The 26,634-nt window shown below is 37.1% G+C and overlaps 1 protein-coding gene across 1 annotated transcript; it reads left to right on the forward strand.

The window, feature by feature from the left end:
• The first annotated feature begins 6 nt into the window (after positions 1-6).
• On the forward strand, positions 7-26,290 carry EMB (embigin). The gene is made up of 11 exons (XM_026062986.1): positions 7-83; positions 5,490-5,573; positions 7,756-7,845; positions 9,164-9,253; positions 11,195-11,369; positions 12,667-12,755; positions 16,507-16,634; positions 17,345-17,627; positions 18,380-18,413; positions 20,304-20,379; positions 21,675-26,290. Exons 2-10 carry the CDS (start codon positions 5,498-5,500, stop codon positions 20,359-20,361), a joined length of 1,023 nt encoding a protein of 340 aa, XP_025918771.1. The 5' UTR covers positions 7-83; positions 5,490-5,497; the 3' UTR covers positions 20,362-20,379; positions 21,675-26,290.
• The last annotated feature ends 344 nt before the right edge of the window (positions 26,291-26,634 follow it).

Genomic DNA, 26,634 nt, shown 5'->3' on the forward strand with positions numbered 1-26,634 from the left:
CACCATGCCTGCCTTCTCCGGGGAGCGCTTCGTGCGGCTGCTGCTGCTGCTCTCGCTGCGGCTCCCGGGCGGCAGCCCCGCAGGTAAAGCCTCTCGCGGAAGTGCCCCGCTGCCCCGGCCTGGGGGCGTTTGGCAGCGGCAGGGCCGGGCCGGGCCGGCGGGGGGAGAGGGCCAGGCCGGGCCAGGGAGGCACCGCCTGGGAAGSGCGGCTGAGCCAAGGTGCTCCCTGCCCGGAGCATCCCGCTGGGGCTTCGGGGGGGGGGGGGAGGTCTCCTCTCCCCCCGGGACACAACGGGCCTCACAATGAGACTGGCTGCCCACCCCGCTTATGCGAAGGAGCGGGGCTTTTCTTCAGCGCCCCGAGCCTCCCAGAGGGTGCACCGGTCTGTGAAACTCCCCGGCACCTCCTTGCCCTCCGCGCTGCTTTCTCCCCTGCTACCGAAACGCAGGTGCAGCACCTGCCTTGCTCTGTCTGCGTAAGCCTTGGGGGATCTCCTAGGCCGGCTGGAAAGTGGGAACTGCTCTCGTGTGCTGTGTCCGATGAAAGGTAACGTGCTTGGTAGCGTTGCCTCACAGCGCGTTCCAGCCGGCAGCCGATAATCTGGCTCCGACGCTGAGCTGCATCTAGTGATGCTGAAACCCTGTAATCTACGAGTTTATGCTTTCTGTCTCGCAAATGGGAAGCTTTCTCCTGTCACAGGTGTAGGACTTGGAGGTCAAGACTTAGTATTCAATTGTTGCTTTATCTTTATCAAACAATGTGTTATTAAGTCTTAAAAAAAATCCCCAACCCTGTAAATTCTAAACTACTAAATTAGTGAAGTAAAATATCAGTATGCTTAGCAGTTTTAAAGAATGCTTTTTGGAGGTTTTTATATTGCATTTTTAAATTTAACAGTTAAAATACTCATGAAGGAAACTGGACTCAAACATTCTGGGCTGTATTCGGCCTCTAATGCTTTTCCATAGTTCAAGAGCAGGCCAGCCACTTCTAAGGAGATGTGAAGTTACTTATAAAATTAGTGGATTTCCACTGTTAATCATGGTTTTTGATGTGTAGTAATGGAAGGAATATCAGGTTGCTGATATTTGCCATGCAAGATGCAAGTAATGGAGCATGTTTTGCTAAGACCAGAAGTTATGCCCACTATATGTACCTGACCATTAATGTTGTGAGCTTAATTAACCATCAGTGACTTGGCTCCATTTTCAGTGTGCAGTATGCAACTAAGCAGTTACGCATTTCTTGGTGCCTCTGTTCCTCTTCCTGAATACTGTTCCCTCCTTGATGATAATATAATTTCCCTAAAATTTATAGAAACTTTATATGAAAATGTGAAAAGGCAGAAAACTTGTTTTGCAGGTCTCAAGCTTGTTGAAACTACTATATATATTATTATATATGTAGTATGTATATATATTATTATATATGTAGTATGTGTGTGTGTGTGTATATGCATGTATATGAGAGAGAGAGAGCGAGAGGGATTTACTGAGAAGTCCGTTCTAACAGTTTCTTCCATCAATGGAAAAGTTTAGTTACTATAAATGGACTGATATTTGAGGGAACCTGTCAGTCGCATCATGACAAGCAAGCCATAATGATATTTATTTTTTTGATGATGGCTACTACTACTAAAAATTATACTCAACAGTCATGGAAGCAATTCTAAATTTCAGAGTGCTCTTTTGCAAAACCATTGGGGAAATTGTATCCCTTCCTGCCGTAAAATTCCTGTTTGGGGAGTAATTTCCCCGAATCTACCATCTTTCTAAAGTGATGGATATCATGTATAGTTTTGATCAGATATCAGTAACTGGGGTCACCTGTATTAGTACCCTTTATCTGTATAAAGTAAGGCTATAGGTTTTCATATTTTTATTAAACATTTTAATATTCATGTGAAATAAGTTCAATAAGTAGAAAGGCTCCCTGGTGTCTTAAACGTGGGGAAGAGTATTTTATTCTTCCATTAGTTAATAATTTACAAAAACTCGGTCAGGAACTAGCACAGGAACTAGCTGAACACCACATCAAAGGGAAGCTAACATTACCTTGGAGGGAGATGTACTAAAACTGCCTTCTAGTGAAGTCCAGAAACAAGATGTATTCCGGAGATGTGAGGATTCAAATTTAAGTGAACCTGCAAACCAGCATGTTTCTTCAAATGGAATTAATATTTGTGGTTAAATGCAACCTAAGGAAGTACCATGTGCAAAAGGACTGTGCCACTGATAGGTGAGTTAGATATCCAGCAGCTGGTCAGGCAGATACCAAAAGAGAAAAGGCTTCCTTGTTTTTATTTTGTGATAAATAGCTTGTGTAGTTTTGTGTTCTGTCAACTTTATCTTTTAAATCTTCATAATTGTTTGTTGAATTTTTCAAAACAATTAAATAACCAATCACTTTTATTCTACGTTGAGTTGAGGGTAACTTCAGGGTAAATACTAAATGTCAAGACATGTTCTTCAGAGCTTGTTACTTGATTTAGTTGCCTGGTTCAGTTTTCTGGCTTAGTTGCACTGTATACTGCCAGATTCCTTTAAGAAAAGCAAACCTACCACATCCAGTCTTCTAACATCTACCTCTGAAAACTCACGCAAGCAGAGGAAATGCCTCATTTCCTATAGACTTTACTTCATTGTTGGATTTTTCTGGTTTGTCCTGAAGGAAGGACTTTAATCAGGGTGTTTAGGGCTCCCTCATTTGGGTTCTCTGGTGCCTAATGAAAGCTCACACTGCAGCTGTTCCCGTAATAGGGGTACAATGAAGTTCTCCAGCCTGGCAGCCAGTTTCAGATGTTACTGAATGCTTTGTGCACTTGCAGAGAGTATAACTGATACTAAATTAATTGACATTAAATTAAACATTAATGATGTTAAATTAAACCAAGTTGTATCTCAGGCTTCTCCTATTCATCCACTTTTCTCCATTGCACTCTTGTGAAGATAATTAGGTGGGCTAGGCTGTTTGTAGGACTCTAAAGCGAGAGCAAAAAATTTAAAAGCCTGAAATTGCTTTGATGATAAGTATAGCAGATCCCCTCTTTCTCTCTAAAATATTGACTGTAGTAGGGAGCAGAAGAAAGGCAGAAAAATAAATTAATGACCACATGCTCTCATCTGCTCCTTTCTCTGTAAAGATCAGGGCAACAAGAACCCAGCAATCCACCACTTACAATTGATTTGCATTAGATTTAATCAATAGGATAAGGCATTCAGCCCTGAGCCAATAGTTTCTGAGAAGTTACTCTACTTTACTTACATCACTGTCTGGCTTGATGACACTGATCATCCAGTGGTGGTTTGTCTTGATCTTCTGTGCTGTTCAGCAGGATGCATGTGAGAGAACAAGACAGACATGCAGTGTTACTTCTATGCTAGGTAGGTTTACATATGGAGAGATATGAGCTAAGATATAGAAGCAACTCTGACTAGAAATGACATTACTCGACTGTTTTAAGTTGGTATGTGAATCAAGGAAGAAAGCCAAGATGACAACTCTATTATTATGCAGACCATGTTGCAGGTTATCTGGCTTACTTGCAGAGAGATAACAGAGCTGCTGTATAGCTTGGCACTGGCACCTTCTAAATTTATCATCCTAGAAGATTTTTAATTACTATGCAGGTGATGCATCTACTAAGCTGACACGAAGTCAGGTGATCCATGACAACCTTAGAATGTCTCAAGACACTGCACAGATGTAAAATTCATGGACCTTTCTTCAACCTTTTCCTTAATATCAGAAGTATAATAGCCTTCCCTGCTCTAATCACCTCTGTCAAGCAGAGAATAAGACCTACTGTCCTAACCAATTGCATCATAAGCTAGCAGATATTCAGGCCAAGCAAATTTCATAAGTTCTTTGCTCAAGGGGAAAAAAAGAAAACGGTGAAAAAAAATTTGATTACGGGACCAATGGACTAATTAATTGTGAGGAAACAAAGTGCCTGTTGTTAAGAACCACTAATGCTGTATTTTTTTTTTAATTAATTTTACTCCTTGACTATCTTATTTCACTCTTGATCCAAGTTGGTTGAAACATGATGGTCAGTTTGTGAGAGAGCCTATGGTGCAAGTGAGACATGAATCTGACATCATGTAGAGTACCTGCACCCTGGAGATACCAATGGGAGATTCTGTGGATCATCTAGGCGTACAGTACTGAAATGGGATAGCAGTATTGTTAGTGTTGTTCACTTGAAGGAATTGGCAGTGTGCTGACTACCTTCTGCTGAAAGCACATGGTTTCTCAGCATGTCTGAACATACTCAAAAAAACCCCATGGTGTAGCTTTTCACTTTTCATCCTATGCTTGCTACTATCTTGAATATTTAGCAGAGTTTACTGACCCCTTCCTGGTTTTAATTACAACTGCATATGTTTTAAAACTTTTTTTTTTTTTGGCTACACTTACAGCTTTGTAAATATTGGTCAAATCATTTAAAAGTTATTGATGTAAGATTGCTCTGCGTCTGAGGAACAGCACATCCCACTGCAAGTTCTATAGCAGTAGACTATATCCTGGAATATCTAAGCATATAGGGCTATAACGTTTATTCTGGGCTATTTTGCCACTCAAATGTAGGAAGGGAAAGGAAGCCAAAAGAATCTTCGTCTTCATAAATCAGGTAGGGACCATGAATTCTTAATGTAAGTGAGACACAGCAGCATACTCAAAAACTAAACAAATCCTGTCCCTTTTCCCCTACTGTCCTTTCTCCAATCAAGATCGTAAAGCAAAACCCTTGAGTCTTGGCTGGCTCTTACAAAAACTATTATAAGAACAAAATTAGATTTGTGATGATGGTAAGGAAGACGGAACCTGGAAATAGTGATTAGTATTGCGTGGTGAAATCCATGTTCCATGCCAGTGAGGCCTTTTGCTTTGTTCATCAGAGTGATAATGGAAGGTAAGGAGGTTGTTCGTTATGTCAAAAAACAGGATAGGCAGATTTCATGCTGTAATGGAGTCCTTACACTATTACCGAATCTGCCAGTCTATGTTTAAAAGTAATTAATTAGTTTGGATGTTAAGCTGTGATGGTCTAAGCCCACAGACAAAACAGGATTTGAGTACAGATAGCAAATCTTATTAGACTACTGAAATAACCTGAAGAAGAGCTTTGCCTAACGATAGGCTTACTACAGGAAAAGAGGGACTTGTCTTTTTATAGAGCAGTTCTGAACAAAGCAGCTCTCTTTCAGGTTATTACAGAGGTCAAATAAAAGATACTACCTCTGTTGTCAAATCTTCTGTTGCCTAAAATAAGCTAAACTGGCTGAAATTCAACTGATGAAAACAAATTCTTTAGTATTTTGGCTGTAYATACTTAGAATTTAAGAGAAAAAAATACGGGTAGTAGGCTGAGGTGAGGGGGTTCTGTTAAAACTCTTTTCATGAACTAGATATTTCTAACTTGGCTCCACTGAGAAGGAATAAAGTTTCTTTAAACACTTCTTTTTTTCTTTCTTTCTCTTTTTAGATCTACCCATGACAACAGAAGATGCCAGCCAAACTCAGGGGAACTTGACTCAAATGCCAACTAGATTTAATGAATCATCTACTGGTAATCATTTTACTTCAGTACACCTAAAGCTATAATATTTTTTCCAGTCCTTCTAAATGGAGGATGGATACATCCTAAGTATCATGTGGAGTTTACAATTTCATACTAATTAAATCTTTTGAATCTTCTTCAGAAGAAACAGAAGTAAACGTCTCATCTAGGCCTTTTAAAGCCTCTGCAACAGTTTGTGTCATAAGAATCTTCAGGCCTGTGGGAAAAAGCTATCCAACTGCCACTTGCGTGGTCCACTACTGCTATGCATACATGCCGTAATAGCAGGCAGTGATTCTAGAAACTGGACAATTCCCAAACTAGAACAGGAGGTTCTGTTCTAGCACTTATTACTGACAATTTTTTATGTGAAGAGTCCTTTTGCCTCTGTGTTAGTACAATGGGCAATAATGTCTTCACGTCACTGGGCCTTCTAGCTTCAGCTGTCTATTTCTTTTAAAAATTAGGGATGTGTCCCAACCTTCTGCTGTCCCTGCACTTTATTCACCATACGCCAGATAATTCTGRTTGTGATAGGGAGCAGGGAATAAGTTCCAGATAAGAGAAGAAATTGGTGATTGTTGATCCCACCTCTCTCTTCTCTGTAAAGATCAAAACTGCAGGAATTCAGCCATGCACTAAAGGTCATGCTGATTAATCCAAATCCAACATGGACTAAGTTATATATAAACATGTGGCAAGTTCTGACAAGTTACTCCAACCACAGTTCTGTCTTTGAAGATGATAATGCTACTTATCTTGTGTTTGTCTTGATCTTCTGAGCTTTTTAGCACAATGTGTATGAGAGAAACAGAGGGAGTGCAATAGCTAATAGATGCAATAACTACATATATGCACATACACACACATTATATGTATGCATGAGCTAAAATACACAAGGTATTTTGTATAATATGACCTCACCTAACTATTTTCATTTGGTATGTGAATCGAGGAAGAAAGTCAATATGAAAATCATATCGGTGTGCAAGCCCCTCTACAGGTTGTTTAGTTTCTTTGCAGATAGATAACAGAACTACCATACAACCTGGGCACTAGTGTCTTCTAAATTTATCGTCTTGGGGAATTTCAGTTACTAACCAGGTAAGGCAAGTACCAGGCTGACATAAACTCTGGTGATCCATGTGACAACCTTGTAATGCTCTTAAAGTGTTTGCACACACAGACAGAGGAGCAATTTCAGACCTTCTGCAGCCTTCACATTTAATGTTTTTAGAGGAAAATATTTGGGCCAGTTTTTCTTCATCAGACAGAGATCAAGGCTTGCTTGCACTCCTATCTAGAGAAACAGCATTTACTGTCTAGGACTGGGAGACAGTTTCATAATTTTGCTGCTTAAAAAAAAAAGCCATTTGGGATCAGTGGGTGGGACTGACAATAATGCTTTACTATCAGCAACTACCAAATGCACTAACCTGAAACTCTGTTCTTCCACATCATCCACCTTAATATACAGGTTTACTGTTACTTACACTGGTTGAAGCACAAGGCAAGGTATGAAAGCACAGATAGTACAAGCCAGGCATAATGATGATTGCCTGTGGCATAGCATACTTAGTGTCGTGAGCTGACATGCTGAGAAGGAAAAAACTTGCTTTACAGAACTGGCAAGCAGTTTGGGAGGCATGTGGCACCTCTGCTTAAGCTTGCTCAGAGATGCCTTTAATGTAACCCCCTAGCAAAGACCTCCTTTAGCACAACCAGATTCTGGCAACACCTGTACCTGGGAGGCACTTTTTTTTTTTTTTTTTTTTAAAGAACTTTGAGGTAAACTTCAGTATTTTATTCAAGAAAAGGGAAGAAGAAATATTCTGAGATTGTCTGGGCTTTCAGAGATACCGCTTCCACTGTGCAATGATCAACTCTCACCCAATGTTTAGAGAGGACTGACGCTGTAGCCCTGCTTTCCTCTGTTTTTCTTTCCTGCTTTGGGACCTTTCCACTCCTTGGGCAGGAGTAAGCAGGATGCCATTTTCCTTCTGCAAAAACTGGAGTTATTTTCTCTGTCTTACTGCTTATATAATTTCTGAGATGTATTATAAAATAACTAACAAAATTATTTTGCAAGCACGTAAACCACATATGGTTGTGTGGTTTCTRTTTCTGTCTCATCATTTTAATTGAAAGAAAATTAAATTTGTTTTTAACATCTTTATTTTTCACCTTTCAGAACCCATGACAACTACACGAATTGTCAACCGGCAAACTCGGGAGAGCATTTCAGATCACTCACCAGTTGGACATGGTGTATCTACACCTGGTAAAAGCAAGCATACGTCATCTTAAACTTGAATTGTTAAATTTCAGTTTTTATTCATCATGTGGTTATGAGAGATTTATTTTAGTTGATATTACCACGTCATATAGTTTGATGAAATCAAGGTCATTTAAGTCCTGCTTAAAGCTGTAAAGAAAATAATCATGGAAACTGGAAAAACTGAAAATTGCTGTAATTGTACTGAATTGACCTTTCCTTTAAGTATAGTTTCTACTGTCTTCTCATAGGGATGTGCTTCAGTTTACTGATAACTTGTGTACAGATAGCACGATACTAGTGAAACAGCTATTTGTGTAGATTTGGGCAGGTGGTATTTTCTTAGCTGGCCTAAATGTGTTGTTAAAGCTGTAGTTTATTCATTTGCTTTCCTGCTCTATTTTTGAAATGCAGACAGCATGAGAGCAAGTCTAGTGGTAGGAACCAACTGTGTCTTATGCCTACTATTGCCTACCCGACAGCTGTATCAAGCTTTTTAGAGCTTTATAAAGGTAGTCTYTGAATAGTATGCTGTCCATAGTGCTACAGAAGTGGGATTTTGCTGGCCATCCTAGTCCTTTTAAATGTCATTTCCTTTCCTGGAAGGAAGTGAGTATCTTTCAGTCAGGCATACAATGGTGTTTAACAGTATTCTTTGTGTAGGGAAGGAAATTCCCTTCAGTATAGAAGGAGTTTTGTGGAGCAGTGAGAAATTCTGACCAGGTTCCAGTGTAGCCCGGGGCATTCAGTGGAGCTTCCTCTGGAGTAGATAATCTCCATCTAGCTTTCTGGCTGTGAAAACTTGTAGTGGTTTTGACAGTAACCATGGTCTGTCCTCTCATTTCTTCTCCTTGTTTTTTTTTTCTTTTATTTATTTATTTAATTTTCTGAGTCTTACATAAACATTGATTTAGTCCCATAGAGTTCTGGAGACCAACCAGTAGGCTTTAGGAAAAGCATGTGTATAGGTGACTCTTTGAATCAGTCTGTAAAATAGGTAGCTATTCCATTCTTACAGTATTTTTTTTACATTCATAATTACTTTATTATATCAAAAAGCCAGCAGCTATCTTCTTAAAATGGAGGAATTACTTTAACAGTGGCCACAAAACACTGCTACTTTTAAAATTCTGACCATTAATCCATAAGGTGTATGTAAAGAATATCCACAGAAATCAGCCTTTGGAAAGGTCTCTTCTTTCAAAAAAAAAAAAAAAAAAAAAAACCTGCAAAACCCAATAACAATACCATAGTGACACTCTGCTTCATGATTACCTCTATAGGATCATAATGTATGACTTCACTTCCCCCACAACCTTGTTAGGTCCAGATCTGACCACACAAGACTTTAAGCAGGCAATTGAAGAAAAGGCATCTAATTTCACTTACGTGGAGTATGAGATACTCCTATCTGGTAAGTATGCTATTTTATTTTCCAGTTAAATTGAATGCCTGTGATTGCACACAATCTTTCGTATGAGTTGCCAAGTAAGAAGTTATAACCAGCTTCCTGGACAACTAAAAGACTGATCTCACTGGGAAGTACTTAAAAATTGTGGAGGTCAGTTGGAAGTCCTGTGCAAAGTACTGGAATGATATTTTAAGGACATAATAGCACAGCATTTATACTGTATTTTCTTCTGGCAGAAATAGACACTACCTCATTATTTGTTTATTTCTTGTTCTGGTACAAGTATTCTTGGTACATGGTTCTCTGCTTATACAGATGCCACAGATATCAGCCTTTCTAATGGCTAGTCTCTTAACAACATAGGGGTTTCATTTTGCATTCTTTTAAAGTGCAGTTTTTTTAAAAAATAATGGATCTCAAATGGCACCCATTCTATTTTTAGCCACTTTTTAATCTGACTGTAAAAACTTGCACTATTGTGAAACTAATTCCATTTGCAAAATCACTTTGACCAGAAACAACCAAGGTGAGTTATGTTTGGCTCACTTATTGAGTTTAATAAATGGATCTAATAATTGAATTGCTGTGATTACAACTTTGCTTTGCTGTGAAAGACTGAGGTGTTGTACCTCTAAGCTTAACTACAGGTCAATGGATTCTATAATATTTCAGCTAGGACTTGGAGTCCAAGGTGTGCTATTCCATAAACTTCAAATGTCTCTACCAGACCCAAATAAAGCTTAAAACATTTTACATGAGTAGCTTGTGCTTTTTCACTTCAACCAGATTTTGATTTTGATTTTATTTTTTTTAGACATGAATTTCATTAGTAAGCCAGCAAGCTCCTTTCCTCTTGGAAAGCATTTCAGCTGTGAAAAACAGCCCAATTTTTTTACCCATCAAGGATATGCCTGGGGTTGAGGTGGGGCCCAGAATAATTTCTTATAGAGTATTCAGGTGGGCTAACCACAGTTGTATCCAGAAGGCATAAAAGGAAAGTCCAATTATGAAATAAAATGTTAGTGTCTGAGAGTACAAAGTAGGTTATTTTTGCTTTGTTTTGGTTTTTTTTCCATAAAAAGTTCATAGAGATCAGAGAGCATGACTGTTTGCTATTGAAACCTACTATCCATTTATGCACATATTGTATACTCAAGCTGGTTAAAAGACATAGAAGGGTCAGTTTTCCTAGTGTTTGGGAATCTTTTTCACATAAACATACCAATAGTATTACATATAGCAATAAGAAGGCAAAGGTGGTCTTATAAATAAATGGGTTTGAAGATTACGGTTTCAAGATGAGTACTTCACTGGCAACAAGGCAGTACCTATAAGTTCAAGGTATCAGGAAAATTTGCAACTGGCTGAAAACTAGATGCTTACAGATATTTACAAATCTAACTCTTTTTGATATTAGTGGGTTTTTTATTTCATATATATTTACTAATATGTATTTAATTCAATAACATCTACTCATTCCATTATTGCTAAATTTTGCTTTTTAATAGCAGTGCAATCAAAAAGGAGGTTTAGACAGTGAGCATAGTGRGAAGATATTGATTTTTCTGGTGAGAACTAAGTACTTAATATATTTTGGGTTGGGTTAAATGACACAGAAGCATAGGCCTGTCTTGCTTTCAGTGAAATGGATATCTGTGTTTCTATATTTGAGCCCATTAGCAAGTTCATCTATAGAACAAAGTGACTACATCTGTTCTGGTAATGCAYATGTTTCCTTCTTTCACTTAGACATGTTTTATAAACCTGTTGTGAAAGGCTGATGGTCTATCATTGTAGTTCTGCTAACATCAGAGAGTGTAAGAATCACAGATCATACCCACCTGTAATCAAGCACATCTCAAACACAATCTTTCAAACTTTTCTTTCCCTAAAATGAAGAAATATGATGTTTCTTTCATATAATCACTTTTTTTTTCTTGTTAGGTGTTTCTGGTACTTCTAAGGAAAAAAATATCACTTTGGACAATCCAGCTAAAGTTGAGCTCTCATGCAGACTGGCCAGTAAATATCCTCATTTGAATATTGTTCAAGTGGCTTGGAAGAGGGGAAATGAAACAATCAAGCACATCAATAAAACTGAAAATAGCTGGAGCATCCAGTAAGTAGCATTCTTGGCAGTTTGACTTGCAGGTTCTGGTGAATTATATCACATGTATATACACAGCCCAAAACTAATGATGTTGTGTAAATCAGAAAAGAGTACAAACCAAATGCATCTGATAAATTAATGGCCGTAATCAACATATTGAAACTGAAGGAAAAGAAAAAAGATTGCAGTTCAAAGATTCCAGAGCCTGGAGGAAGAGCGCCTGCTTTCTTCTAGTGCTGGAGAAACAAGCATTCTTCCAGACAGGAGTATAGAATAAGGACCTGGTTCTTCCAGGTTGTAATTCTGCTCAGTAGTTGAGGTAGTGATCTCGGTCTGCTGCGCTGCTAACTAACTCCCCCACTTTTCACCATTCTCCCCCCCCCCCCCAAGCTATGCCTTTCAGAAGACAGTCTGAAAGGCATCGCTGGTCAGTTTTTCTCTATAGTCAACAAAATGAAAAGAGAAGAAGGAAGCAGCTTTACAGAAAATAATATTTAAATTGTTGTAAAGCTTTTCTTAACTCTTCCTGTATTTCACCACTCTATGGAGACTCTAGGAATGTTGTAAAAAATCTTCTTCATTTATACATTTTCCTATTGGACTTTGAAAATCTATAAATGGGCTAATTTTAACCAGGTAGTCTCATGTTGATTTCTGTGTATCTTCAGTTTCTTAACCTCAGTAATGTCCATATAAAATTTCTGTGATGAAAAACATGATGAGAATATTCTAGCACTTTTCTGCTACTCCATAAGCACAACCACAACCTATGTAAATTCTCTTCAAAGTGCCTGTGAATTAGATGGAGTCCAGCATTTTCTCTGCTGTCAAACTATTAGATGACAATTCTTTAAAATTGTTCTGTGTTGAAGCTATATTAACCCATTGACTGACAGGCTTTAAAAAAGCACAAACTGTTTATATTTCCGGTCTGCTGTCATGCATACCTCATGTTATAAATTTCATCCAGTAAACCCATATCTAATTCAATAATTTTTTGTTCAATTGGATCATATTTCTTAAAAGACATCTAGTCTTCTCTGGGTACCTGTGAGCAATAAGGATGAAAATGGTGTTCACATTCCTTAGCAACCATGTGCTCTTCTTTCTTGTTTTCCTAAAAATGTCATGCTGTTTCTACATTGCASTAAACCTGAATCCTAGTGTTTCAACAATGTACGTTCTGTTCTCCACTGCTAATCTCTTCTGGCTTCTTTATAACTGCTACTGATGGCTAACTAACATTATAAGACAGCAAAGAAATATAAGCAAAAGAGCAAAATGGTGAAGCTTTTTTTTATTTTAGATTGACAGTCACAGATGAAAATGAACTGGGAAGTTACAGTTGTACTCTTAAAGGTGAAGAAGAATTCAAAGCTGTGTTCCATTTACAAGGCAAGTTCTGTTAAATTTTATTGTTTCACTTTACTGTTGAAATCTTGCATTAATAGGGTTTCTGGATAGTATGGAAGTTGCAATTTAGTTTGATAAGCAGTGACTAATGTAGTCAAGCTAAATGGGAATCTCTATCAAATGGCATTTCTATATGGAGAGAGGGAAGAAAAACTGCAGAAGAAAAACTCAAAAGCATTTTTAACAAAATTTGATAACAATCAAAGGAGCAGGGAAGCCTACATTTTTCTAAAGAAATAACTGATTTCCCCTTCCTCCCCATCCCTCCAGCAGGAGTGAATACTCATCACTTTCTGGGGGTGGAGGAGGGGGAACAGCCGACAACAAAAACCCTTTAATGGAGTCTCAGATCAGTTATTCAAAAAGCAGAGCCAATGACATGTAATTTCTGAAAATTTGGACTGAGAAGATTTGGTGTTATGAGAAGATCGGTGATGACTGGTAGAATGGAGGCAAATTTTTGGTGAAGAAATTTAGTTATTTCTGAATCAACAAATTATTGCTCAAGTCCATCTTTATATAGCACGTAAGAACATCCCTTATATACAGTTAGAATGTGCTTCACTGGGCAGTATGAGTGAAGAGCTGAGCACCTGAATCTTTCTTTTGTTTTGTGTTCCCTTCCCCCCCAGCCCCTTTATCCCCCACTAATTTCGCCATGGAGAGTAATAGGTGAAATCCAGTTGAATTAAAAAAAAAATTGGGAATGAAACAAATATGAGCTGTTGAGAACCTTCATTTTGCGCAGGAACTATTCCCCTTTGCTTTTCTCACCATCCAGTTTTTGCAAAAGACAAGGCAGGCATTTGATCTGTGAAAGCTCCGCACACTGAGCTGTACTGGGAAAGATTCTGCCTGAACACACTCTCCTAAGAACCATAGCTCTCACGTAACTACCTTAACCTCAGCTGAACTAACCAGCAGGGCTTTGTAATTCTCAGTGGAGCAAGCTGGCTTTGTTCAGCAGAGTATCTGGTCATATAACTTCAGGAAACTTTCTCTCATGTATGTTCAAGTCTTAGATAGCAATGCTGACATCTGCTTTCAAACCTTCAACTGGGGGAGACTGGCTTGCAATACTGAGGAAAGACAGAATTGTACTAATTTATTCAGACCTTTTCATCTCTAAAAATTATTATATAATTTTCTTGTCAACATGTGGGTAAGATTTAGCTGAATAGCTGTACGAGTCTGTATAGGTTTAAAAAAAATTCAAAGGAAACCTTATTCTTCTGAAAGCATAAAATAACTATTTTAGTAAGGGCAAGAATTAATCGATAGGGAAGTCGCCTTTTCTAGAACGCAGTACATAGGACTGGCTGATTTATTACTACAGGATGGGAGAATTGCTTCACAATGGTTGAATGCAGCCACGTCTGATGCCATACAAAGTAACAGCTTGACACTCTTCAAGATTAATGCAAGCGTGAAGGAAGTGGGAAAGAGAAAGCTTTGAGTTTTCCAGTCAATAATGCAGTGAGAATGATTCTCAGACTGATGACTAGCACATTGGTAAAGCTCTTCACTATACACAGTGGCTAAAATCATCACTRTTGTTAACTAACTCTGTTGCGAAGGTATATCAGCTAGACATTATTGGATGTGTGTCGCCTCTCTTGCTCCCCGCCCCCCACCCCGGCCATCCTGGCCTAGCACAACCCTGCAGATTTTAAGAGGAGTTAAACTTTTACTCATGCCTGCAGGAAGCCGTAGTATTGTGAGAGAAGTTTTTAGGGGAAACCTACAGAAAGGCCAATTTATTAAACTTGGAGAATTTTTTTGGTATTTAAAAATAGTTTGACATGTTACTATTATGGCTACTTTAAGAAAGAAGTAGAATAGATTCATTCTTGTTAGTCCTTTGTTCAGGGACCCTATTTAGGCAGCTCTCCGGCTACATGCGCTGTGGAACAACTCTGGTCTTTAAGCCAGCGTAGAGCTTTGACTGCTGTGAATGCTGGTGGGATCACCTGCCTCTTCATCTGTTCAAGTTTGTTTTTTGTTTGCAGCAGTAGTGTTTTGTCACCAAATTCTGGGTGATCGCCTTGCAAAATACCTGGGGCAAAGCATGTTACTTCCTTGCATGCATGTTACAGAGCCAGGTCCCAGAAGACCTGATGAAATATATTCATGTCCTTAATCATGGCTAATGTGTTCATTCAAATTGCTGGTGTGTCTAGAGCTCTGCTTTGCGCTGACCAGCATGGCCAAATCTTTTTGACTACTGTAGAAATCTGCTGTGCTGAATAGAAGGGGTTTTATATTTGTTTTCACTTGTTGTAATCTTTAATTTTTAACCTGCTTTTGTGTTTTGCCTCTTCTGTAAGTTGCAAAGGAGGTGGCGGCAGTTATTAATAAAGTTGTCCCTTGTATTGACAGCAGTGAAGATAGTCTGACATAACTTTTTAGTAGGAAACAATGTTCAATGATTAAATTGTAAATATACACAGAGAGAGAAAACTGGTAATGAGGCTGGATTGCTGCATGGTGCTAAAGTATAAATGACAACTAAGCTCTCTTGTGATGTTGATCTAGAGTTGAACAAGTACCAAGAAAAAAAATCATGAATATACATTGCATTATGTGAATTCACTTTAACCATATTTTCTGAGATTGCAAGCAGTGTTCTTATTAAAAAAATTGGTATCATATATATCCCAGGAATGGGCATTTGTAAGTTTGAACACTCTCAAGAAGTGAACTTTTTAAGACAGTAAGACTTGTGCTCAACCAGTCAGTGAGGGGAGGGAGCATGAACAATCTTAGTTTATATCAATCTGTTCCACCATAACTCTGCTGAAAGCAAATGTTTGGACTGTTTGGTATTGTGTGACTGATACAGTTTAAAAGATGCACCAGATCTGTACATACAAGATAGAGCAATGAAACTTAAGAGATAAATGGATAAAATAAATGGATCTGAGGAAAACATATGCTAGTAAGCATTCCAAGAATGAGGAAGAAATGGGGGGAGGGGAAATAGATCCCCTATCATGATATATTTGCTCAATTCTAACTATATTTATGGAATGCCTCAATATATTTAACAACATTTTATGGGTTTCGGCTCTTGGAAGGCTGTGGTGCATCTGCAGTTATAATAGCTGGGACAAGTAGCTCTAAAGTTAAAATCTTATGTGTTGTTTCTTGTGGCCAAAGTCTTCATTTGGCAAGATCAGACCAAAAGTAACTTTTTACTGACATACATCAAAACRTCATTGCTTCAACTAATAAAATATATGCAGCTACAAAACTCCTTCATTCTRCAATTTGCCTTAGTATTGAAAAAAAAAATACTCCGCACACGCAACTTGCTGATACCATTACTTGATAACATTACAGCTAGAATAACGTCTCTGATGTCTACTGTAGATGTCTACTGCAATAGAGTTGAAACATGTGGTTCACAGCTGTTGAGGAGGGCAAGGGGAAGGACTGCCACAGTCTGATTCTCACTTAGTTTTCAAGATTATTTGGCAACTTTTAAGATTATATGGCAACTGAAAACAGGATTTCTCTGGCCTTCTGCTTAAATTCTGTATAAAGAACATCAGCCTGAAATGACTCTTCATTAAATCATGTGTCCCAAATGACATAACTATCTATAAGTTATTCAAGGAAAAGAAGTGATTCAACTGCTATAAATACATATCAAATATATTTTATCTTTTTTTAATAGTGTAGTTAAAACCTGTAGCTCTTACATCCTGAATTTTTTCCTACTTGTTCTTAGTACCAAAAATTGAAGGAAAAGAAAAACCCATAATCAGTTATGATGGAGATTCAGTTGTAATGATATGTAAAAGTTCCAGTTATACTCCCATCACTTGGACCTGGTACCTGACCAATGGAAGCGAACAGGTAAGGTTTCCATCTGTTGGCCAAACAAAATAATATAGCAATTTCTATATAGCAATATAGCACAATTTCTATATAGCAATATAGCACATTTCCATCTGAATATGAGGAAAAACTTCTTTACTGTGAGGGTGACAGAACACTGGAACACGTTGCCCAGAGAGGTTGTGGAGTCTCCTTCTCTGGAGATATTCAAAACCGCCTGGACATGATCCTGTGCAACACGCTGTAGATGACCCTGCTTGAGTAGGGGGTTGGACTTAGATGATCTCCAGAGGTCTCCTTCAACCTCAACCATTCTGTGATTCTGTGAAAAACCAAGTACAAACACTTTGTAAAGTATAATGGCTTCTTGCTGTAGGTTCTACAAATTGCATTTCCATCAATATTAATGTAAATCTCTGAACATGGAAAAAAAATGTCATCTATGTCATTTAGAAGTATTGATTATCACAGAGGTGTAGTGTTTGGTGTGTTCTGGTTTGTATTTGGAAAGGGGAGTTGTTTCTCTTCTAAAGTTCCTTCCCAAAGAAAATTGTCCTTGGAGGTGGACTAAATGTGCTTCACAAATGCCACTTGTTCTTAATTCATTTTACATCTTTCTAGATGACAGAATTCTATATAAAATTACAAATGTTCATAATATAAATAATTTGATTAAACACTTTCTCATTGCATTAGTAAGACTTCCTAATTTATTTTTCTATTTTTAGATTGCTATTAATGATTCTTTGATGTCAGACAAATATGTAATTGATCGAGTACCTGCCAACACAACGCATCTCAAGATACTGAAGCTCACCAAGAAAGATGATGGTGCATACTGGTGTGAAGCTGTTTTTAAACTAGGAAAAAGTAAAGGAAAGCTGAAACTCAAAGTTCTCACCTTCATGGTGCCACTCAAACCGTTTCTAGTAATACTGGCTGAAGTTATTATTTTAGTAGCTATTGTTTTTCTTTATGAGGTGTATTCCAAAAAGAAAGAGAAGCACGCAGGTAGGCTTTTTTATTATTTTTAATGTAATATATTGAATTTAGTGCCTTATGGTTTTCCATTTAAAATTAAAGCCAGAAGTAAAACATGGCCCATACCACTTCATATATAAGTTCTGTGTAATAGTTACTTCTGTATTTTTTCTCCTATAAAATAATTCTGTTTCTAGAATATTGCATTATTTAGGCTTTTAAATCTGCTACAGGAGTCTTGAATTCAGCTATGAAGTGCTTTCAGTATGAAATAAGTCTCCCATAAAAGGTCTGATACAGTCCTGACTAATTTTTTTTGTAGAAGAAAAGAAGGCATTTGGAGGCTATACCTGTTTGGGGAATTCTTAAGAATGGAACCAAATGTTACTTGTCTTGATGGGAGGATTTTCTTATTATGAGGAGGAAAATGTAGGCATTGAAACAGAATGAACTAATCTTTGTTGCTGAAACAAAGGCACACATATGTGAGTCAACCAGGATATGTAGGATCAAACAAAAGTGAAACAAAATATGTACAAGAAAAAATCAGAGTTATAGAACTTGATCAAAATCAAGTTCTTGATAAACTTGCAGGTATTTCCAGCTGGATAGAGGAACATAATAATTTGAATAATAAATTTAATACAAAGAAACTAATAATACCAAACTAGGATTTTGTTTTGCTTCACTTATTTTATGCACATAATTATCATTCTTTTATTGAATTATTTAATGTGTATGTTAAACTAAGATCTTTATATAATCCTTTTTCTGTTATGCAGAAGATGAAAAAGAATTTGAACAAGCGGAGCAACTGTGAGTACTGAACTTACATTCTATATTTAAATATTTGCTCTTTTGCATACTGCAGTATACTGAACAAAGTTATACCTTATTGTTAACACAATTGATAAGGGTTACCTATGAATACCCAGTGAATAAACATAAGGATGGGAATAACCATCCTTAAGCCTTCGGAATTCCATAAGGTGCAGAATGCTGTTTTCTGCCTAGCACTTAATTTTGTTGTTTGGAGGTTGTTTTCGCTTTATTGTCAGAGCACCAAGTGACCTCGCTCTAAACTCATTCTAAAAGGCTGTAACTGTGAGGAAAATCATTTTCAGGTGGAAACTTTTCAGAAGAGGTTTTAAAAAATGTTTCACTTATGATTTGTCCATGTTAACCTACATCTATCTCTTGCTAATATGTGGTCAGAAACCTAATTTTTCAGATGTAGTTGCTGAAGCTTTGGGATCTGGCATCATTTCGCTGTGTTGGGCATAAATATAACCTCTTTGTGAAAGGTTTGCTAACCTTCTCTTTTTGATATAAACTGTACTTCCTTCCCCCCACCCCAAAAGCCCAGTCATTTCCTTTGGCCTCTGTTATCTTTTATTTCCTTTTAAGATGTAGTTCAGTAGTTCCTTTTCTCTTTAGGTGTATTCCAACTCACTCCGATTTTCTTTCCCTCCCTCAAGCCCTTCTTCCTTCCTATGCTGATCCTGCTTTGTCCCTCTGAGTGGTACCAATCATCTCCTTTTGAATTTCTTGCTGCAGTGACCTTCTCTGTTTCCCTGTGCTGTATTCACTTCCCTATTCTTGCATTTTTTCTTTTTTTTTCTTCTCTAAACAGCTTTAAAACTGTAATTCAGTTATACTACAAAGGGAGGATATGTCTTGGGAATATAGTATGGTATTATACTCTATAATGTTTGGGGATATGTCTTATGTTGAGAATTCAATAACTGCTCTTGTCACATAGCCCTGCTTCTTATAAACATACTGAAGCTGTATTATAGGATTGTTACACAGTATAGTGCACTAAAGTAATGATATGTTTTCATGCCTTATAAGATGTGGGATGCTTGTGATGCCATGGTTTTGATCAGTTGCTTGATCTTTATGGAATTCTACCTTGTTAGATAAATACCTATGAGAAGAATCTATTAAACCATGTACTTTTTGCCTGATTTCAATAACTGAAAGTTATTTCAACCACTGGCAACTTAGAACACAGATTGGTGTTCCAGAGGGAATGGCTCCAAAGGAACACTTCTGTATGTCAAGTGATGCCACATAATACAGTTGAGTTTGGTTGATGAGGTATAATTAAAATGTCACATCCAACAATGTCGTAGGTAGGAGGATGGTGATTTGAAAGTATATTGTGATAGCAAGAGAACTGTCATACAAACCTGGCTCAAGTCTTGATTGTGATCAATACCATGTTAGTGACTTGTCAGTACTTCAGAAGAAGTAATGATCTGAGATGACAGTTTCAGCCCATATTCTATGGACACTGAGCTGTATATTCTTTGTTGTATTTTATTCATCTGTGCATATACTTTATAAACAAATTTTAAACACTGAATGAAATAATACCATAGCAATATTCTAATGGGAATATTGTAACTGTTCTTATAACTTTTCCCAAAACTTTGGGGCCTTTTTTCTCTTTGGAGAGAAAAGGATCCTTTTTGTGTTGAGCCTTTGCTACTTGGTTGAAAGTTTTCTGTTGTTTTTGGGKTTTTTTTTAAGTCAGTATATTTATTTTTTTTTAATTCTCTTTTCTCTTACTTTTACATATCAAAAGAGAAAAATTCAAATACATTCTAGATGTGCTCTATGATTTGATTGGGGGACTGGAATGACTGTGCTGATCCTGCATTCTGAAAGATGTTTGGGAATTTAATCTCTTTCTTACAGTAAATCAGAAGAAAGCAATGGCGTGGAAAGCAGTAGCACTAGGCACAGGAAAGTATAAATCTCATCCTAAAAGAAGGTAAGTAAAGGATGAAACAGCCTGAAATTTTCTTTTCCCTTAAGTAGTCTAATAAAAGGACAATAAAAAAATCCATTATGCCATCCCGATCTGCTTTTTTATGTAGGAGCAACATGGTAGTAGAACTACTGTTTATATAAAACAGTATATAGTCATTCAGGACTTAATGGCAGTAAGACAGTAAGTCCAGTACCTTTTAATTGAATGCTATCATCATTATCACCACTGCAGTTTAATAGTTCGGTACATTCTACCCATTCTTAAAATAGGGCCCATATTAACCTAATTAATCATTTGGTTCCTAATCATGAAACATTTCTGTGAATGCTAATGTAGATGCTGAGATGCATAAGGATTGCTGATGTATCTGAAGTCCTGCTATCTCAAGCTGTAATTTTGGACGTTGAGTTAGGTTATGGAGGAAGTATGCAAGTACAATAGCAAGAGGAGAACCCAAAGTGGGGAATATGGCATTACCAGACATGTAAAACAAGGAATTAAAGGACTCTAGAAAAGAAGACAGAGCTTAATAGTTGAAGGGATTAGTGGCAGAAGAAAGGAGAAGACACTAACACTGTGGAAGCTATACAGTGAACTTCCCTGYTTCTCTACCCTCTTTGCAGTCTAATTACAGCCTCCTTCAACTTCTGCCAGCTGGAAATGCTTGTCAGAGSATGGTCTGTCAGTTGAGGACCAATCCTGCACTCTAGCCACTTCCCCTTGTCATTTCCTCTCTGCATCTGGCACCCCAATCTATCATGTGAAGGTGACAGATGTGAGTGACTCTGCATTCATGTCACTGCTGGTATTGTGCTTCCTCCTTCTCACAAGCCGTCCACTTGAAGGAAGATTGTTTCCATACTCTTTGTGTTTTAAAGACTGGGAGAGAATAGTGTCAGGTAAAGCTCATATGAAGAGAGTAACAAATCAGAAAACAATCAAGAATAATACTTTTCAAGAGTATGTTTTCTCCTATGTTTCTCACATGTTACTGTGTTTTCAGTTGGTTGCTGTGACAGACTAGCAAGGACTTATTCCATCTTGGATTCAAGCTCCCATTTTTATAAAGTCATTTTGGCACATGACTCTTACTGAATTACTAAGGATTCACCGAGTTGCAAATCCAGTTTCAGTAGGTACCTAAACACCTCACAAACTGGACCATTCAAAAATTTTGCCAAGTAYAAATGTGCAAATGGAATAAAGTTTAGTTTCAAACAAATAAGGGGAAAGATAAAGCAGAGAAATAATAGAATTCATGTCATAAATAATATGCTTGTTCTTCTTTAATTCAGGAGACTTAAGCCAACAGAAGTGGAACRCTGTGTAACCATTACAAAGCTACAGAAGATGTATGCAGCTATGCATTTTAAACATCCACTATGCATCTACATAAACTTCTCTGCGCTTACTTGTGAGAAATAAGATGCTTTTAAAACAGCTGTGAAACTACTCATTTTATACAGACAATATTGTATTCTGATATACTGCATTTAGACCTTCGTTGTCTGTAATATCGAAGTTTGGTCTTTACTACTAAAAGGCAATCTTTATGCAACCATGCTTCCAGTTATTTTATGACTGATCTGTTTGATTTTTGTGCCCTAAATTGGGACTAATTTTGCATTCACTGAATGGACAGGTAATGCAGAATGGGCCCATTATCTAAAAGTGAATATTGAAGACTTGTTATAAAGCTGGACTCATAAGATCAAAAAATTATTTCTACCAAAGAAAATGCCTTTTACTAGCAGATTAGGCAAATGTGACACACAGCTATTTTTTACCAAAGAATAGGTCAAAGGGAAATCTTTATCATGATTTAAATGAAAGATTGTTTCGCAGTTTGCTGTGAACAGTAAAATAAAACGTCTTTATTCCAACTTTTGCTTAGATTCATTTAAATCAGGAAGAACTATAGGTATATTCTGAATATTTAAGATATGAATTTCCTTAAAATGCCCTTCCATATGGTTCTGCTACTATACTGTAATTCTAAATAGCCTAAGCATTTAAACACTSTGCAGGTAAAACACTACAGCAATATTTCAGAATAGCTGAAAGAAAACAAGCAAAAAGGACACAATATCATATAGTAATATAACTGAATTAATTCCCRGCTCTTGCACAAATTACCCCAGAATCTGCGAGTGCCACAGATGAGCAGTTTTAGGATTGTAATTTGTACAGAAGACAGAACTTTTGGAAGTATGGCTGTATGGGTCATATGACTGCAACTTCTGGCTTAATACACGGCCAAACAGTCTTTGATCTAACTGGCGTTCCTACTTCCTGCAGCATAATCTACTGTTCTTTAACAAATTCCCATCCAAACACAGAAAAGGTCTTGATCAGCTAAAATTTTTAGCGTAATAGGATAAAGCAGCAGAGCATTAGCTCTGTCATATATACAATTGTAATGCTGCTGTTATGACTCACCATATTGCCATAGAAGAGCTAGTTGCTGTAATTTGAAATGTACCAATTAATTGCATTATATATTCAGCAAACAAAAAATGTACAGCTAATGGAAAACCAATTGATTACATTAGTAGCCTTTTTAAGAAAGGGAAAAGTATACTCCCCCAAAACATTCCTCCTCTCAGCAACAATGTAAGAAAAACCAGGCAGCATTTGCAAACTCCCTAGTCAAGAGAAAAGAAAAAACATCTCCTAAATTGCACAGCCTGAAGTGGCCATTTCTCTTTCAAGAGAAAAGTATACATAAAATAAAAGATAAAATAGAAAAAAACAGAAGAGGAATGGAATTAAATTTAATTTTCAGCTTCTGTGGGTTTGAAAATATCAGAAAGGCTATCATTGGATGTTTTGTTGGAAGTGGGGAAAAATCCAGTCTGATTTGTGCTTTTTTTTTGTTTGTTTTCAATTAACACTTTATTTTGTAGCTTTAATTTGTACAATTTTAAAGTCCAAATAAAAAGCAATGGGCAGTATGGAAGCATAAAATGATTGACTTTAAGGGCTGAACGCTGATAAAGATTTCCCTTACTAAGATACTGTTTATTGTATTTGGCCTTGGCGTTTCTATGCACTATACAACCAAAATGCATTTACAGGTTTTTTTATATGAATTTATATCATTGATATGACAGCATTTTCATTACAGCAAGTAAATCTTTGCACAGTTTAAAACACTTCTGTATATTGATTGTTTGAAACATATCATTCCAAGACTATCACTTTTTTGTAGAAAATGGATTTTTTTTGTTGGAAACCCACTGAAAAAAATGTAAGTTTACTTACAGATTTATAAATTAGATCCTGCATAAAACAGAGTTAATATATTTTTGCAGTAAAAAGGATGTATAGGTATAATATGAAAGGCATGCTATCTGAAAAAAAGCCTTTTATCAGAAATGGAAAAAACTTATTTCGACCTTCACTGAGCATTCCTGCCTGATCTGGAAATTGGGATATGAAGTCTTGGCCACCATAGGTGAGTTGCATGAATATAATATTTTGCCTTATCAAATAAGGGATGCACTAAAGGCAGGCAGGAAGCGGAGAACCTGGACTAAACATGTATTAGATGTATGATGTGTTCCTCCTATCATGACTGTATTAGAGATAGTTTCAGCAGCCAATCTGAAGAAATTAGCAAGTAGTTTCAGTCCTCATATCCTGTCTGCCTAGGCTCAAACCTTTTTGGGTTCCCCTACAGGGGGAATAATAACTATTAAATAATAACTATTAAATAATTGGCACAATTAACTGGCATAACTCCAAAGGAAAAAAAAAAGAGCATGTTTTAGTCCAGATACCAAGAAGAAAGCTCTAGAGATGTATAAATTCATATTTCATTAGAAATAATTATATATTTTATATATGTTCAAAATATTTCTATTGCAGTTGCTTTGTGTATGTTTTAGTATGCATAGATAGCCTTTAAACTAAAAGAGCAAAAACTTGACAATTTACAAAAATTCAAGGCAATGACTTTTCTTTCATCTGCTTCAAGCTAAGAGAATACCAAATGAGAGCCAAACCAATCCTTAAGATACTTTCCCTTCAAATACAGCACTTGATCTAAGTGCCAGGATCCACAAAATTAGTTTGAGTAGCAGCCTTCATTTGTAATGATTCTAACCGTTACACTTGTTTGACATATCCTGTCTTCCACGATCAAATCTTGCTTATTTGCAAGACGTGACATGTTATAGTCTACCATACCAGGAAAAACCACAATTATCTCTTGGAAGGAAAGACTCGTACTGAAATTCGCCATCAAGTCCTGAAGGGCCCTGTTCCCTACTGCTTTACACCAGTCACTAGAAATTCATCAGTTCTTCCTATGTCCAAAGTGGATGCAAGCAACTGTGAGACCAGATTCCTAATGAAGTGTGATAGATGTTAGAAGAGTTTCCAAATTCGGGAGTGCATACAGAACCATATAAATATTTCCTTAGGCTTGAGAAGTAAGAATTTGTCAATTTGGGGCCAGAGTAATTAATCAGTTAGCTTATAGGTCATTTGACACAAAATCTGGAGGAAGGGTAAAAAAGCCTGCAGTACTGAACTGATACTAAAATTGATGTCCATGTGCATTTATAATTATTTTCAGCCAAAGAAGGAGTTTTATATTCTGCCATTAAATTTGCCCTCAAAGCTTTCCAACCCTATTGACAGACGCATAATTAAAATGAGAGAAAAACTCCAATTGGTGTCTTCAGTGTAGGAAAAAATGTTTCAACTGGGTGTTCTCTAACTCATTCTGGTTTGGATCTACCATTGAGTGCCCAACATGTACAGACAGACCACGACTAGCCATAGCGCACTAATTCCTGTTGGGAGCCCCCAGCTGGAATAAAACAGGAAGGGCCAAGGACTGAGGGGAGAACCAGCTGGGAATAATTGTAGGAACATGAGAAGGACCTGCTGCTATTCCACTAGGCTCCTAGGGGACAGCAGGAGCTGAGAGGATTTACTGTTAAGGGTGTACAAGGAAGATGGACTGCAAATCAGTAGGAAATCAAGCTTTGTTCGTTCTGCTGTTTGTATTCTTCGTGTAGGAAGTTCTGTACAGTGGCTGAAAACGGGCTCCCATTGCTAAGGGCTGGCACAGGTGAAAACACAAACAAAGCCAGCTAATGCATTTTATAAGCAAATCAAAAGTTACAGCCTTGGAAACTTTTCTCCRCTAGTTTTAATTAGTTTTACAGACTTACTATTTTCTTATACCTTAACGTCCATATAAAAAATATATTAAACTATTCTTCATGAAAAAAGACAATCCAAGTTCCAACCTTTACAACTTTTTTTTCCCTAAAACTGATTTCTTTAAATTTATTGTTGCTAATTGATTGCGCTCATTTTTGTAGCTGAATTTTATAGGACTTCAAACTTGTACTGTTTGTTCTATCTTACCTAAAGTAATATTTTCTTCCACATAGAAACATTACCCTAATAAAGAAAAAAGAGGACAATCTTTTTGTTAAACAAAAGGTTGAAGAGAAAAACAAATCACATGAAATTTCTATCAACTGACTTACTCTCTGAATTATTCTCGAATTGACACTAAAAGTTATGCAACAGTGCCTTGAAGGAAGGAATTCATTTGCCATATTTTTAAGTTCAACTTTATCTTTTGCAATATGTTTGCTAAAGAGTTTCAGAGGAAACTTGACAGCAAAAGCTGTTTTTCTAGTGAAAAATTACTGAGCCTCATGCTTTTATCACACTTGCCTTATTTTACACTCTGATTTTATAGTCTGTGCTCATTCAGCTATGTTTTATGGTTCTGCTTGAGCAGTAAGATGTGTACTGAAAATGGAATATCTTCTCCTGTATGTTTACTGTATATGCAATAATAAGGAGAATAGTCATATAAGTAGTGGGAATTGGCAATATTGTACTTACAAATAATTCCAATAAATTTTATCACAAAGATTCCATAAAGTGAAAAGTGAATTTATGTCTCTCATTTTGGAGAAGTGAAATCAGACACTGACTCTCATTTCCTCTTTTCTTTGTCTGTGTAAATAACCTTTCACAAGGATCACCTGCAGATCTTACTCTAGTCCTAACCCCCTCATCTGCTTGAGCACCAAACTATTCACACACACAGATTTGTGTGCTTCTAGGTAAAATCAGCAAAGATAGTGATGTCTGAGTTATTCCTTTCTAAAAGCTCCTATTGCATCTGGCCTTAGTTCATCCCTTCTAATTGAGACATCTAAGCTAGGAATCTATTGCCTCTACATTGTCTATATGCCAGTGGAAAAAAATAGGTATCTT

This window comes from Apteryx rowi, unplaced genomic scaffold (genome assembly GCF_003343035.1).
Source record: "Apteryx rowi isolate R43461 unplaced genomic scaffold, aptRow1 scaffold_197, whole genome shotgun sequence".
In the NCBI taxonomy this organism is placed as follows: Eukaryota; Metazoa; Chordata; class Aves; order Apterygiformes; family Apterygidae; genus Apteryx; species Apteryx rowi.

Excerpts from the sequence above, each read along its gene's own strand:
- EMB (XM_026062986.1), top strand. The coding sequence starts at position 5,498 with ATGACAACAGAAGATGCCAGCCAAACTCAGGGGAACTTGACTCAAATG. Across the intron at positions 9,254-11,194 it reads GTATGAGATACTCCTATCTG|GTGTTTCTGGTACTTCTAAG; the intron begins GTAAGTATGCTA and ends TTTTCTTGTTAG. Across the intron at positions 11,370-12,666 it reads GAAAATAGCTGGAGCATCCA|ATTGACAGTCACAGATGAAA; the intron begins GTAAGTAGCATT and ends TTTTTATTTTAG.